The 17179-nt window shown below is 41.4% G+C and overlaps 1 protein-coding gene across 1 annotated transcript in view; it reads left to right on the forward strand.

Annotated features, from left to right (window-relative positions):
* The window catches only part of LOC127430904 (teneurin-2-like), a 338869-nt gene that overhangs the window by 284915 nt on the left and 36775 nt on the right, over positions 1–17179 (forward strand). The window contains exons 16-19 of the mRNA XM_051681046.1: positions 2678–2872; positions 5393–5593; positions 5854–6039; positions 9060–9206. Of these exons, the coding sequence (XP_051537006.1) occupies positions 2678–2872; positions 5393–5593; positions 5854–6039; positions 9060–9206 (729 nt within the window). The remainder of the gene's footprint in view (positions 1–2677; positions 2873–5392; positions 5594–5853; positions 6040–9059; positions 9207–17179) is intronic.

A 17179-nucleotide genomic window follows, 5' to 3' on the forward strand; every position in this document is an offset into this window, starting at 1 on the left:
GCTTTCAACTGTGTTTGATATAATGGCAAGTGATTTTCTAGTACCAAATTAGCAATTTAGCATGATTACTCAAGGATAAGGTGTTGGAGTGATGACTGCTGGAAATGGGGCCTGTCAAGATTTGATCAAAAATAACTTTTTTCAAATAGTGATGGTGCTGTTTTTTACATCAGTAATGTCCTGACTATACTTTGTGAACAGTTGAATGCCACTTTGGTGAATTAAAATACCAATTTCCTTCCAAAAGAGCAAAAAACTATGGAATGACATAAATGGAACTATAGGAATTATGTTGTGACTAAACAAAATCCAAAATAAATCAAAACTGTTATATTTTAGCATCTTCAAAGTAGTCACCGTTTGCCTAGAATTTGCAGACATGTACTCTTGACATTTTCTCAACCAACTTCTTGAGGTATCACCCTGGGATGCTTTTTAAACAGTATTGAAGGAGTTCCCATCTATGTTGGGCACTTATTGGCTGCTTTTCTTTATTATTTGGTCCAAGTCATCAATTTCAAAAACTTTTTTTTTTTTGTATTATATTTTAATTTTATAATGAAAAAAAATAATATGGTGGCACAATTATATTTTTGTCTACAAAACTAATTTCAAACATTTAAGCATACGCCTTCAGATCAAAAGATCATGAGAAACATTTCAGTCAGGTGTTTCAAAACTTTTGACGTAGTGTGTGTGTGTGTGTGTGTGTGTGTGTGTATATATATATATATATATAGCTCAAAAGTTTGCATACCCTTGGAGAATTGGTAATATATGTACCATTTTTAAAGAAAACATGAGTGAGCAGGCAAAACACATTTCTTATGGGATTCATATTCAACTGTAGGTTATAACAGAATGGCACAATCATAAAACAAAACATGGCAACAAAGAAACAAATGAAATGACCCCTGTTCAAAAGTCTACATACCCTTAGTTCTTAATACTGTGTATTGCCCCCTTTAGCATCAATGACAGCGTGCAGTCTTTTGTAATAGTTGTCTATGAGGCCCCAAATTCTTGCAGGTGGTATAGCTGCCCATTCGTCTTGGCAAAATGCCTCCAGGTCATGCAAAGTCTTTGGTCGTCTTGCATGAACCGCACGTTTGAGATCTCCCCAGAACGGTTCGATGATATTAAGGTCAGGAGACTGTGATGGCCACTCCAGAACCTTCACCTTTTTCTGCTGTAACCACTGGAGGGTCAACTTGGCCTTGTGCTTAGAGTCATTGTCATGCTGGAAAGTCCAAGAGCGTCCCATGCGCAGCTTTCGTGCAGAAGAATGCAAATTGTCTGTCAGTATTTTCTGATAACATACTGCATTCATCTTGCCATCAATTTTCACAAGATTCCCGGTGCTTTTAGAACTCACACACCTCAAACATCAGTGAGCCTCCACCGTGCTTCACAGTGGGGATGGTATTCTTTTCACTATAGGCCTTGTTGACCCCTCTCCAAACATAGCGCTTATGGTTGTGACCATAAAGCTCTATTTTGCTCTTGTCACTCCAAATTACAGTGTGCCAGAAGCTGTGAGGCGTGTCAAGGTGTTGTCAGGCATATTGTAACCAGGCTTTTTTGTGGCATCTCGACCATGCAGCTCATTTTTGTTCAAGTATCGTCGTATTGTGCTCCTTGAAACAACCACACCGTCTTTTTCCAGAGCAGCCTGTATTTCTCCTGAGGTTACCTGTGGGTATTTCTTTGTATCCCAAACAATTCTTCTGGCAGTTGTGGCTGAAATCTTTCTTGGTCTACCTGACCTTGGCTTGGTATCAAGAGATCCCCGAACTTTCCATTTATTAACAAATGATTGAACAGTACTGATTGGCATTTTCAAGGCTTTGGGTATCTTTTTATATCCATTTCCATCTTTATAAAGTTCCATTACCTTGTTACGCAGGTCTTTTGACAGTTCTTTTCTGCTCCCCATGGCTCAGTATCTAGCCAGTTCAGTGCATCCACGTGAGAGCTAACAAACTCATTGACTATTTTTACACAGACACTAACTGCAATTTAAAAAGCCACAGGTGTGGGAAATTAACCTTTAATTGCCATTTAAACCTGTGTGTGTCACCTTGTGTGTCTGTAACAAGGCCAAACATTCAAGAGTATTTAAACTTTTGATCAGGGCCATTTGGGTGATTTCTGTAATCATTATTATTTAAAAAGGAGCCAGACAACTATGTGATAATAAATAGCTTCATATGATCACTATCATTAAATAAAAGACAGTTTTTTTGCATGATCAGTCATATTTTCAAAATCAATGCCAAAATTTCACAATTTCTGCCAGGGTATGCAAACCTTTGAGCACAACTGTGTGTGTGTGTGTGTGTGTGTGTGTATACATATATATATATATATATATATATATATATATATATATATATATATATAAAATCTTAATAAACTAGTCAACCTTACTAATCATCTAGTCAGTTGTTGCACTAATCAACCCTTGACACACAGTTTGAGGTGTTTTCATACAATTCAGTGTAAATGTTTAGATTAACTTTCTCCCTAATTTTTCTCTTATCTTACATTTCATTCTGAACTCCTCTTAATGAAGCTAGTTTTCACTAATTCCTCTCGAACGTCATCCTGTTCTGTCCTTCCCTTTTCTCCCTCATTTGTTTTCCCGCCTGCATCCTTTCATTCATCTCCGTTGCAGTGGCTTGTCCTGTGCTCTGCAGCGGGAATGGACAGTACAGCAAGGGTTTGTGCATATGCTACAGTGGCTGGAAGGGAATGGAGTGTGATGTGCCACAGGGCCAGTGCATCGATCCCAGCTGCAGTGGTCACGGGACTTGCGCTCAAGGCAGCTGCACCTGCGAAGCAGGTTACCGTGGCGAATCCTGCAAGGAAGGTAAGGAGCGTGTCATCAGTTCAAAGAGGTCTCAACTCATGATCATGGGTTCACAGATGCATAAAATTCAAAGGAACGGAGAGAGAATGAGAATATTTCTTTGCCCCAAAACTTAGTTGGACACTTAGGACTCTTTCTGCTATCAAATTTAGGAAACAAGTCCATAGATAAAGTGATCAACTACACCTGCAGTTACTCTGCTACCTGTCACCTGTGTAAACTTGAGAGGTACTGATTTCAGACTATAAATTACCTTGATATGCCACTTGGTATGATATTTTATATCTAATGCAGTGACATTTTTAAGCATGAAAAATGTAATCTCAGACATTTTTATGTGTGACTAAGAGTGTCCAAAAGTGTCTGAATACTTTTTGGAGCCGCTGTATATATCGAACATTGGCCACCCTGCACTCTAGGTCAGTGTTTCCCAACATTTTTTCTGCCACGGCACACTTTTTCACAAAATTCTACGGCACACCACTATCCAACATAGGCTAACCATAGTCAATATTTTTCCTTTTCCAGAACTTGTCCATGTTTTCTGTCCGTCTTAGTAGCATGTTTTTGCAATGTTTGAAATTTGGCTATACAAAAAAAAAAAAAAAAAAAAACTCACATAGGTAGGCTACGCTGTGTGAGGTCACAAGAGCGCTAAATGGGTAATAAAAAAACAACAAATTTGCTTCTTTTCTAATTTGTAGATTTGTTCTTGCAATGTCACAACAAATTACAGGGATGCAAACTCATGAGGGGGCGAAAAAGGTAAGACAATCACTGGTCCACCAACATTTTTTTCTGGGGATATTTTTTTTTTAAAGAATAAGTTAAAAGCACCAATTCCAGCTATTTTAGTGATTCAAGTTTACAACTGTGCAGAATTAGCTGCAAAATAAAGAGTATTTTGGTGAGGCTTGCTTCTGTTTCACAAATGTGTTCAATTTTATTAACTGATTAGTTCAGTGACCCCTTCTGGAAATGTCACTAGGTGGTGACAAATGAGCATCTTATGTGCTATGAGTGAGTCAGTGAATCATTTTGAGTCGTTCATGACCGAAATCTACCAAGAGAATTGTATAGTGTTTAAGCATTAAAAGAACAAAGCAGAGCTATAGTCTTTCTTCAGTCTGAGTATTATTTTTCATCCAAAAAGACAACAATAATAGTCTAATAATAGTGAGTTTCAATAACATCCTTACCTTCTCCTTTATTAAAACTTGCATGGCTACCAATCTACTGACTTCTGTATAAGAATTATAAACACAAAGCAGATCTACGGTATCATTTTCCTACAGTAGCCTATTTAAATTGCTGTGCATGGCTTTTATCAGAAAAGACCTCAATAATAGACAAATAATAATAATTTTGAGTTTCAATAATGTTCTTTCGTCAAAGCACATTTCACATGAGTTGTGGCGTCAATGCTCCATTCAACGCCAGTGTCAAGCACGCATTGCCCTCCACATGACAAGAGCTGCAGAAAGCATCACGATTTTACAAGTTTGCCATGTAAAAAAGTGGGAGGTGTGCACAATAAACATTGAAAACATGTATTTGGAAGAGAGAGAAAAAGCTTGGTGTTGCTTTGATAGCAGAAAGTAATAAAAGGACTCGTTTATGTTTAGGTCTAAGCGTTTTCTTGGTGAATTTAAATTAGTTCAATAACTGGGGTCTCTGATATTCAGAAACGATAAGGTAATATTTAATTAAAAGAAATTATGAGACATTCAATGTCTCTTCACAAATTTGGACAGTTTTTAAATATTTCTTGTTGCTTAGTACTCTCAAAGACATTATTGGTGAAGCAAAAACGTGTGTATGAAAAACACTTTGGTGTAAAGTGGCATCACTTCATAGACTTCAATGTATTCTGCAGCGCTGACGCGAGTCATGTGAAAGACCCTTAACGCGTATAAATATCAGTCACATTTGCACATTAATCATTGCTCTTCACAATCACAAAAGTGACCAATTATGGTTTCAGAACAGCGAATTTCTCCGAAAGGTGAGTTTGGATCCCTGAAATTATATAAAAAAAAAAAAAATTCATGCATTTATTTTGTGGAATTTGATAATTTTCCATGGCACACCTGACAATCTTTCACGGCACACTAGTGTGCCATGGCACAGTGGTTGGAAAACACTGCTCTAGATATCTCCATTGGTATCAGATGTTTTTTCAAAACTCAACACACACACTCGGGGAAGTTGACTGATAGAGCTCACTGAGAAAAACCTTTTCCTCTGAGAATCTCATTTGTCATGCACTGCATCGAGTTTGCTGGTACATATATAATAAACTTGATTAAAGTGTTGAAATCCAGTTTATTGATCAGGCTTTTAAGAAATTGGCCAGAAATTGAGTCTCTGAGCGCATGTTCATACAAGCAGCTGCTGCTTCTGAAAGTGGAGAGATCCCATAGGTGAGTTTAGGAGAGAAAGGTGAAAGATGAGAAGAAAGGGGGAAAATGGAAAAGAGATTCGAACCTCATTTCACACTCTCTCTCTTTCTTTCTCCAGTGGATTGTCTTGACCCCACATGCTCTGGGCATGGCAGCTGTGTGTCCGATCAGTGTCACTGTAAGCCGGGTTGGTCTGGGCCTTTATGTGATGTGTTCAGAGCCCAGTGCCCGGATCAGTGCAACGGCCATGGATCCTACAGTCCTGACACAGGCCTCTGCAGCTGTGACCCCAACTGGATGGGCCCTGATTGCTCCACGGGTGTGTTCCCATCAAATTCCACTTTACTTCTCTCTTCCTTTCTTCTCAAGCTGTGCTGTGATATGTCAACTATTCGACAATCATTTCTATCCATCTACTCCATCCATTTATCATTCTATGTTTTTCTCATCATCACATCGCCAAAACATTTGCAGTTGTAGCTGCTGCAGATCATTAAACAGTACAAAGGAAAGTACAATTATAAATATTAAGTTTAAATTATACACTGTCTCTCTTTAACCTTCCCTCTCTCTTTCCAGAGGTGTGTTCGGCAGATTGCGGGAGCCACGGCGTGTGTGTAGGGGGCGTTTGCCACTGTGAGGAGGGCTGGACAGGTGCAAGCTGTGACCAGAGACTGTGTAACCCACAGTGTGTGAAACACGGGACCTGCAGGGACGGCAAGTGCCAGTGTGAGCAGGGCTGGAATGGAGAACACTGCACCATTGGTAAACACACACACTGTTAAGAAATGGTTCATGCAAAAATGCAAATTTACTCACCCCAATGTCATTCCAAAGGAGAAATTTTAAAGAATGCCCACGCTACTCTTTTCTAGAGGTTTGCATTCCCGCGGAACTCCCACAGGACCTGTGGGACCCGATTAGATTTCTTGCGGCGTGGGATTAAATTTCTGAGTTGAAGGTGGGAGCGGATGGTACTTCCAATGAGTTGTGTGTGGGAGTGTGCGGTCAGAGAAGAGCCTGAAAAATCTGATGTGGATCTCTTTTTTTTTTTTTTTTTTTTTTTTTTATGTTATTAATTTATTAATTAAAAAAAAACTCAATGATTATTATTTTATTTTACAATTAACTTATTTTTGTTAAAAAATAAACAGAAAATATGATGTAAAAATATGCACACAACACATTCATCAAATTATCCAATATTTAGAGCAGGCTATGCAGGTAGTCAAAGGGGCTTTAAAAGCAGCCTCAGCCCGTGCATTTTAAGTCTAGGGCTTCAGTGCTATTCATGCCATTAAGAAAACAGTTTCACAATGAATAAGACACCATGTGCCTATCATACATTACGTGGCGGTCAACTAATAATACCAATTGACATTTTAAAAACACGTCCATGCACAAAAGCCAGAACCAAGGGGGTCTAATTCCAAGAAAAAGCTTTCTAATAATATTTGCGATTTAAATTTTGCTTTCAATAAATTTTGTTTCATCAGGGTACATGGTTACTTTTCAAAACTTGATCTGACACTGAATGATCAAGCAGTCTAATTTACACTTAGAAAACTCCTGATGTTGCTATAACAATGCAAAAAGCACTTACCAATTTGCTTGAAGTAAAAATCAGTCCTCCTTTTCTGTTTAATTATTCAATCGCATGATCATGCAGAACATCTCAAGTTTTTAAATCCATAAGGATCTCTTTCTCAACGGCAATAACAGCAGTGATGACAGCCGACTCGTCAGCAAGATCTCGTGCTCTTCGCTTTCAAATTACGTACATCACTTAAAGCATGATTGCATCACTCAAAGCCAGCTAGAAGGCCTGGACTGGGACATATCCTAAAGACCACACCCACCAAGAACAAATAAATCAATCTGATTGGCTGATGACTCTGACAATCTGACTTTAGATGCCTATTCACTTGCACTGTTGAGGGATTCTGTGGAAATTCTGAAGGCCTGATGGGGTGGAGCTCAGACTCACGCGCTGCTTTAGCTAAGGAGCATGGCTTCGGGCGTGCGGTTTGTGAAACAGTTGTCACACTTTGCTTGTAAGCATTGAGGAATAAATTCTGATTGGATAAACTTTTTGTTTTTTGCTATTTGTAGATGAATTAGGAGTGGAAAGGGACTGAAAATACATAGGCAAATAGGTCAATGAGAATGAAAGTATGAAGAAATATTTATTTATTAGGCATGTTATGCCAGCAGAGAAGGCTTTGCTTGCCCTGAGACATCACCACTGTTTAAAAGAGTGGCAGACCAAAGCATGGACATCAAAGGATGTGAAACTCGAACTAGGAAATGGTCAATTTAGTGTTAAAAAATCAACCTCAGGCAAGTCAAATGGGCATCATGTCACATGTCATCTGATAATAGCAATAGCAGAAAAAATAAAATGTTCTTTATGTACACTTATTGTCTATTTGTATGGCTTTTTCCCTATGAGGAAAACAAATGCGGGGTTACAGGAGCAGTCAGAAAGAAAATCACTTCGGGGAGAGAGCGGGTAAGCATGGAGCAAAATTCAGCTGGAGCGTTTGGTTGCGGGATAGAAACTTGCGGGAGCAGGCAGTAGCGGGATGAAAAAAACAGTCCCGCGCAGACCTCTACTCTTGTCCATACAATTGAAAATGAAAGGAGACAGGGTTGTCAAACTCCAAAAATGACACCTTAACAAAGCAGCATAATAGTAGTGCATACAGACATACTAAATTTGAATGAATGCGAATGAGATTTGAGAGCTATGGCAGAGTGAAATGTTTTCAGTGAATAGCGACTTAAATTCCGGTCTGTTCCTCATACAAAGCAATCTTACAGCTTCAGAAGACTTGGAATATATTATACGGATCACTTATGGTGCTTTTATGGTAGCTTATCTGTCCCTGATCACTAAATGTTTTAATTGTATGTGAAAGAGCAATGTGAACATTCTGCCTTATTCTTTTTTTTCCCATGGAGGAAAGAAAATCATCCAGGTTTGGAATGACATTAAGGTGAGTAAATAATGAGAATTGTCATTTTTGGGTGAACGATCCCTATAACCTGTTTTGAGGCATTGAGCTAATTAGAAGCATCTCCCCTTGGTTCCATGACTCTTTTTAGGTCACAATGACTTTCAAAGACTTTTGGCTGTTGTGTCTGTTGGTTGGTCTAGTGTGATTTGCTCATGTGTGCATCAGTGCACATAAATACAAATATTTGTGCATATGTGTGTGTTTATGCGTGTGGTGTCGTTCTTTTATAATTGCATTCAGAACAAAGAACGCATAGTCCGACTCGTCACCCTGTGATTCCAGCTACAAGAAAATCAAATGGCTTTTAAGGTCTGGAGTATAGCCTTAGGAAGAATACAAATGGAAACTGCTCTGGTTTTGTGTGTATGTGTTAGTATGCATGTTTCAATGCTAATCAGCACAGTTTTCCCCCTCTGCCACCATTGTTTTCAGACAATTGCAGCTGATGAATTCTGTAGTGTGGCAAAGTTCTGGATGCGGAATTCACCTTCCAATAGGCAGTAATGCAAAAATAAACTAAAAATGGGCCCAGAGGCCTTTGATAATTCAACTATGATGCAACACAAGCAAAACCTTCTTGTTTTTCTGAAAGATTTTCTTGTTGTCTCTTTAGTCTTTGGTGTCTGACCAGTGTTTGTCATAGTGTACAGTATTTTGAGTGACAAGATAAAGTTTTCCTTATTTCTGAGGGGCATCAAACTAAATCAGTGCAAATCAAATATAATCACATGATTGATCAACCTCTGTCTCCCTCTTCTCTCTCAGATGGGTGTCCAGGGCTGTGCAATGGGAACGGGCAGTGCATCATGGGTCGGAACAGCTGGCACTGTGAGTGTCACACTGGCTGGAGAGGCCCAGGCTGCAGCGTTGCCATGGAGACCTCCTGCAATGACAACAAGGACAACGAAGGAGGTGAGGAGGGATAAATCATAAATTGTGAAAAATTCAATTGTTCTCAAGTGTATTTCACTCGTCAAAATTTGAAGAATAGAGCAGAACTGATGACCAGGCTCACACGCAATCTACGCATGCAGAAGTCCACAGAATAATTTGCAAAGTTATACATATCATCTGGTTACCTGGTGTAACCTCGGTTCTCTGAACGAAAGGAGTGAGACACAGACCACTCTATGGGAAAGGTGTGCCCTTTAAACACGCCTTTAGGCAGCAGAAATTGGCTGCTGACATTGGGAGCCACGCCCTCCTGAATAAAATCAGGCAGCAGCTCAATTCCTCTTCAGAATAAATAGTTCTGAAAGACAAGCTGGGATTGCAGGGCCCTCCTGGTCTGTCTCTCACTCCTTTCCTTCAGAGAACTGAGGTTACATCAGGTAACCGGACGTTCTCTTTCAGTCAAGTCGTTTCGACACAGACCACTCTATGGGAGATGTTTTAAACGCCCCACAATACAGTATACATTATTCACCCATCTCCAAAATCGAACTTCCTGCCTCTAGAACAGCATGAGCCACATTAGGTGTGGTTACATCATGCCTGAAATACTTGACAAAAGTGTGTGAAGAGGCCCAGGATGACGCCACAGCCCTGGTGGAATGAGTTTTAACAGGATGTGACAATGCACAATGATATGCACGAGTAATGGCCTTGACTATCCAGTGCGAAAGGCACTGCTTAGTTAAAGCACGGCCTTTAACTGGCTTGGAAAAACATACAAACAATTGTTGACAAAGTCTAAAATCCTTAGTCTTGTCCATATAAATACGCAAGGGGCGAAAAGGGCAAAGAGCATGCAATCTCTGGAATTCCGCCGATGAAGAGGGAGGTGGGCAGAATAAAGACAGTCGAAAAGACAAACATGCATAAGCCTTAGGAACTTTAGGTATAAAAGCAGTGTTTGGGCGTAAAATGACTTCAGAGCCATCAGCACTGAACTCAGTACATGACAGATGCACCAACAGTGCATAAAGTTCCCCAACGCGCTTTGCTGAGGCGAGTGCGAGTAAGAGAGCTGTCTTGTAAGACAAGATCTTAATATCCACCTCATACAATGGCTCGAACGGTGCTTCACACAAAGAATTCAAAACAACTGTCAAGTCCCATGATGGAAACACTGATTTAGGAGTCGGGCAAAGCCGACGAACCCCTTTCAAAAAAACGACACGCAAGTGGATGTGCCCCTGGCGATACCCCTTCAAAGCCCACATGACAGGCTGATAATGCAGTCAAATAAACCTTCAATGTGGAATATGCTTTGCCTTGTTCAAACAATTCTTGCAAAAATTTTAAAATGTTCACAATGTAACACTGATATGAAATAACATTGCGTCGGTTACACCAAGAATCAAACACATTCCACTTAGCGCCATATAACGATCTAGTGGAGAAAGCCCTTGCACTTTGAATGGTTTAAATAACATATTGAGGTAAACCTACCTCATGCAGTTTATTCTTCTCAGGAGAAAGGCCCATAGATTCCAAACGGTTGGGTCTGGGCAAAATATCTGCCCCCTTGCCTGTGATATGTGGTCTCTGTGCGTTGGGAGGCTCCAGGTTTCCCTCTCCAGCATTGTGAATATTTCCGCCAGCCATGGCTGATTGTGTCACCACGGTGCCACCAATATAATCGTTAACCCTTGTTCGCACACCCTCGCTAAGATATGAGGAATTAGGTGTACAGGAGGAAATGTGTAAAGTAGTACATTCGGTCACTGGTGAGCCAACGCATCTATCCCCAGGGCGCATCTCGGTCGCGAATCAAGAAAAACATTTCATACTGTGTTTTTTCGCACCATGCGAACAGATCTGCGGCAGCTCTGCCAAACCGTGCCCAAATCATCTATGTCACCTGAGGATGCACAGTCCATTCCTGGTTGGAAAGTGAGGTCCTGGACAACAGATCCGCGTCTGAATTCAGGTGCCCGGGAACATGCGTTGCCCTCAATGAGCTCAGGGGATTGTCTGCCCATATTAGAATTACATGGGCCATCTGATGAAGGTGCTTGGAGTGCATTCCCCTTGGCGATTTATGTAAGACACTACCTTAGTATTGTCCGTTCTCATTAGAACATGATGTCCATGAATGAAAGGTAGAAAGTGCTTTAGGGTGAGCTACACAGCGAGTAAAATGTATATGGTACTGACTCCAAAGAGTTGACCATGTGCCACTCGCTGCACGCCCCTCCAGCAACGCTCCCCAACCCGTGAGGGATGCGTCAGTGGTAATGTCCTTGCGAGTTCGCCCCTTGCAAACAGGGCTGTATCCCTCCACACCTGAAGTGCTCTGAGGCATGCACAAGAGATTAGAAGAGTCTTGTTCCTGTGCACGCCCCGCTTCGTGTCCAGGTTCATAGAATGTTCCCATCTCTGAATGTTTCTCATAAATAAACATCCCAGCAGAATGATGGCAATCATAGATGCCATCAGTCCGAGCAGACACAGGCACAAACGAAAACGCACTTTTGCTTTGGGATGAAAGTGCATGAGGCATTCGTGAAATGCTTTTGCCCTTCCGTCCCACACCTTTGCTTTGAAAGTGACTGAGTAAATACACTTTTCTGATGGTTGATTTATAAACCCCAGAGTCTGCAGGTGAGAGATGAACATTAACATGTGTTCCCTCACCTGTCGTTCCATAGCCCTTAAAGGGGCAATCGCGGCTTCAGATATTTTCATGAACACTCTTGTGGCCAAAGTCAGGCCGAATGGCAGAACCGAAAATACGAAGGCCTGGCCTTTGATGGCAAAATGAAGGAACTTCCTGTGTGGATCGTGAGTAGACACATTTTCGAAAAACAATCTCCCCGTCGTATTGACAGTAACAACTGGCGGTGCATCAGAATTCTGAATTAATATTTCCTCATGTAAGCGTTCAGGGCCCTCAAATCCAGAATTGGACGTAACCCCCCATCTTTATCAGGAATCAGAAAATATCGTCTGTAAAACCCTGACTGTTCCTCTTCCTGCGGGACTATTCTGATAGCCTATTTTGACAGCAGAGAGACAATCTCGTAGGACCTGCGCCAAGCTCTCTATTACCCTCGACTGCAGCACGCCTCGAAAGGGTGTTTCACTAATTGCAACCTGTAACCCCTCCCTATAGTGCCGAGCACCCATGGGCAGGTTACGCAAGCATGCCACATCGGGAGTGAATGTAAAGCGTCCCCACTGTCAGAGCAGCACACTGTCTCCATACGCCCTCTTGTGGACATTTAGGGAAGGGCACTGAAATTGCCCCTATGACAAGATGGGGACATGGATTTCACAATCAAAGAAATCTTTCTTCATTGGATTTGGTTTTTTGTTTTCAATGCTTGTGTTGCAAACATCAATTGGGGCAGTGATTGAACAGGGCTCTTGGCCTTTATTAATTTTGTGCATGTTAGAGTGCTTGTGTGACATGAACATAGAATTGACTGCCCTGGGGCAGTGAGAACACACTCTGGGCATTTCTCTGAACTTTGCCCTGTTTTCAACAGATCCCTCACTACAAGTGGGGATAACTTTGAACAAGGGGAGGCAGGGTGGACTCACCGGCCTCACTCCTCTCAGGGGATCGCAGCGCAAGCACATAGCTACCCCTGCTTCTTCTTTTTCATGGGGTTCTTGTGTCCCTGGGGTCTCTCTGGGGCAGGAGGATGAGGTCTCCTCACCCAGGCTCCTTGTGGGGCAGCAACATTAGGAGCATGCTCGGGCGGACGGGCTGTGTGTGTTTAGGAGGTGCCCAGTGATGGGGTGGGCATGCTGAAGCACTGTGCGCCACGAGGGGAAAGTGAGAAACCGCTGCTGGCGCCGGAGTTTGTTTGCGGGGCAAAAGACAGCTAAAAGCCTTGTTCTCTTTCTTCTTAGACTCACAGCGAGCATGGATAGCTGCCACCGCTGAGCCAAAAATCAGTCGGGAGACACAGGAGCATCAAGGAACAATAGACCTTCCTTATCCATCGTCTTGGAGAGGTTAAGCCATAGATGCCGTTGAGCTTCCACTGTCAAGCCTATGGCACGACTCACCGCTTGGTTGGAGCATCTTGTCATCCTTATGACAGAGTCCATAGCCGTGTATATTTCGGTCCATAAGTACTTAACCGGCTTACCCTCCTCAATAGCGGTGCCCACATTAGCTTGCAGCTCAGCCACATACACAAGCAGTAGAGAAACAGAGTTCTGAGCTATAACTACTTTCGCCTGGGACTTGTAGATTTTATCAAGAAGCTGGGCTGAGACCCTTGGCTGTCTGTGGGGCAGTTGAGGCGCTGAATTCAACCCCATATTCGTCTCAGGGGCCAAATAGGTGGCTAGAGACTGTTCCACTTTAGGGCAATCCAAAAAGCCTCTGTTCACAGCACCCTACCTGTCCAAAAATGCATTTAACCTGCATCAGGCACTCATGCAGAAAAGAGTTTCTCACGTTTTCTTCATATCAAAGAGACGGTCCTCAAATGCCGGGATGGTCGTTTTAGAAGAGGATGAGGACTGAGGAAGAAAGTTCCCATCCAGTCTGTTGGCGGCCTGTATTGGGGGAGCCACAGACCATTCTACGCCTAAGCGGTTAGCCGCTCGATGGCAAACTGTGACAAATAGGGTGCCGGCTGTGAACAAGTCCTTCTGAATGGCGGGCTGAGGACTGGGGAGCAAGTCCTTTTTCCATTTTCATCATCCTCCTCTGAGTCATTATTGTCTTCCTCAGAGGGCACATCCTGCTCAGCATGAAGATTGAGCTATGGGGTCAATTGTGCCGCCCATTCAGTTGTTTGAGCCTCGTCCTCTTCCCGCATCACCAAGTCCCAAAGGAGTGGGTCTGATCCAGGACAATCAGATGGCTCATAACTCAGCTGGAATGACTCGCATCACTTCTGCAGGGTTCGTAAATCAAAGCGGTAGCAGTCCGGGCATGAAACCGGGTCCTGTAGTGCCACACGTGCGTGCTCCATTCCGAGACACGAAGCACAAATGCGATTCGAGTCTTTGCTCTCTATATTGTTCCCACATGCATTTGGGTAAGGCCTTAATTTGCAATGTGCTTTATGCACGGTAGTACTCAGGTCCATCGAGTGTAAGTGTCCCTGTAGACAGCACAAACTCCTACGTAACGAGCAAGCTGAAGCGTCCCCACAACTAGCAGTTAGCGTGAGTCTGAAGAGGAAACTTTCTTTTCTCCACACGGTCCTCAAGCAAGCCGAAGTGGCCGAGGTACCTACTAGCAATGCTAGTCGTGAGATTTATAATAAATGATCCCAGCAACTTGTTTGCAAGCTGCAGTGGTGAATAAGTTGAAGGACAAGCCAACCAGAATGTGATTAAATCAAACAGAGAATACCACAACAGCGAAAGCGCAAACTCTTCTTCCTCGAGCAGTTACATTGCAGTATTTTGGCCAATCCAAACGGCAAATCCAAGTAGAACTTGTAGAGCGAGTCTTGAAGAGCGCAATTCTGAAGAGGAATTGAGCTGCTGCCTGATTTTATTCGGGAGGGCGGGTCTCCTGATGTTAGCAGCCAATTCCTGCTGCCTAAAGGCGTGTTTTAAAAGGTTTCAAGAGCAGTCGTGCGAGGGCACACCTTTTCCATAGAGTGGTCTGTGTTGAAATGACTTGACTGAAAGAGAACCCCTGCTCCTTCTGTGTTTGCTTATTAAATATTTTGGCTAATTTATTGTTTTCAGCTAGAATAATTTTGTGCTCTCAGCTTTGTTTAACACATTTTACCATGTTTAAATACATTCCGCAGAATTCCACAGATTTTCACCCAAAAGAAAAAAAAATTCAGATGTGCTCAGGGTAACATTACAACAATGACTATTTCTGAATGACCTGTTTTTGTATAGCTTTGTATAATGAGTGGATGTTTACATAATACATTTACCTGTCAAAAGATATGGATCATGATATATGAACCCTTTGAAATTTTTCCGGAGATGACGCATTCTCTCCTAGAACATTCAAAAGAAGCTTCTCATATTCACTGCTCTTTCTCTTTCTGTCCAAAGAAACATTTTAGAGTGAAACAAGATCTTATGAAGAGAGGCATGTGAAAGACGGACTAGAGGCATAACTTAATTCTCTGAATATCATTTCTCAATAGCATCCTTTACACTCACTTATTCATCTCCCTACCAGTTCCCTGTCATCCTCTAATTGAATCGATGCCTTGCTGTCGTCTCCCATTCACAAAGACAAGAGATTACTAGTTTTATGGAAATATACACTGACCTAATATTGACCATAAGACATGCCAGTCTATTGCATACTGTGGCAACTCAAACACAAAGACAATCTTAAGCTTCATTTAATGAACCAAATAGCTTTCAGCAGTCTTTGATATAATGGCAAGTGATTTTCTAGTACCAAATTAGCAATTTAGCATGATTACTCAAGGAGAAGGTATTGGAGTGATGACTGCTGGAAATGGGGCCTGTCTAGATTTGATCAAAAATTACTTTTTTCAAATAGTGATGGTGCTGTTTTTAACATCAGTAATGTCCTGACTATACTTTGTGATCAGTTGAATGCCACTTTGGTGAATTAAAGTAACAATTTCCTTCCAAAACGGCAAAATCTGTACATTATTCCAAACTTCTGGCCGCTCGTGTACATCGCTGGACTCTTCTCCATCTCCATTTTGATCTGTGGCAATAGATGATGAGATCTGAGGCCAGAGCAGCTCAAGCCATTCACATAAAAAGGTGTTGCATTTGATGGCTGAGAGAGAGAGGCATTTGACCCTGCCCCATGGCAGAATGACTATATTACAGGGTGATGTTTTCAACCCCCCTCCACTGACTGTTCACACTTAGTTCTTAACTGGAAGCATCTCCACTAGACCTATGAAGAGTAGACTTTCTTTCTTTCTCTTCTATATACCTTTCAAACTAAAAGCCTTCACTAAAAGTCTTCACTTTTGCACACTCTGTCTTTTTACAGGTACAAACATTTTAATTTAGCTTGATCTGCATTAATATAATGTAATTTACTTAAATTGTGTATAGAATATAAGTATAGAATTTCTGTTTCAGTGAGTTGTTTACACGTGAACCTTTTCGACCAGCATTTCAGTCTGAATTGCTAATGGATCATATTAATCCTATTTGCAGGCTGGCTCAAACAGTTTATTGAAAATAATTGGTTTACAATTATACATTTCTTAACTTCAGAATATTTTTATTTTTATTTATTTTTTGTGTATTGTAGTTAGACATTATTCTTTGAAATGTAGTTGAGTACACGGAGTGAAGTAAAAGTTTCTCAAAATGAAAATACAAGTACAGTAACCAGGTAAAAATGTTTTTTACCATCCACCATTGCATTTTACGGGTAATTTCCAAAAAACTTTGGATATTCTCACCCATGCATCCCTCTGTGTACTATTGCATTCAATGTTTAGTCTGACCTTCCAAGAGCCAAACCAGGATGGCACAGATAAAGAACACCATCTTCCAAGGATGCAACTTCCTGCTTTATTCCTTCTCTTCCTGCTCTCCCTTTTGTTTACTGTTTGTTTGGAGGTTGCTTCACAGAAGACTCAGAGATCAGAGAGCTAAGTTAAAACAACACAAGAGTCTCTGGCAACAGACACTTGTTGTGTGTTTGTTCCGGATCAAGAGCCATCCATTTAGGGCGAAGGGTTGAAAGTGTGTGTGTGTGTGTGTGTGTGTGTGTGTGTGTGTGGGCGGGTTTGGGTGGTTTACGAGGACATTTTTTTAGATTACAAACTGGTAATTACAAGGGTATTATGCTATAAATGTGGTTTATGAGGACATGTCTAGTGTCCACATAATTCAAATCGCTTAAAGATACTAAACAATGTTTTTTTTTGAAAATGTAAAAATGCAGAACGTTTTTTGTGAGGGATAGGGTTAGGGGTTAGAATCTATAGTTTGTACAGTATAAAAATTCTATTCTGAGGATTCTGACACAGTGTGTCATCCATTTATGT

The sequence above is a fragment of the Myxocyprinus asiaticus genome, chromosome 40 (genome assembly GCF_019703515.2).
Source record: "Myxocyprinus asiaticus isolate MX2 ecotype Aquarium Trade chromosome 40, UBuf_Myxa_2, whole genome shotgun sequence".
Lineage (NCBI taxonomy): Eukaryota > Metazoa > Chordata > Actinopteri > Cypriniformes > Catostomidae > Myxocyprinus > Myxocyprinus asiaticus.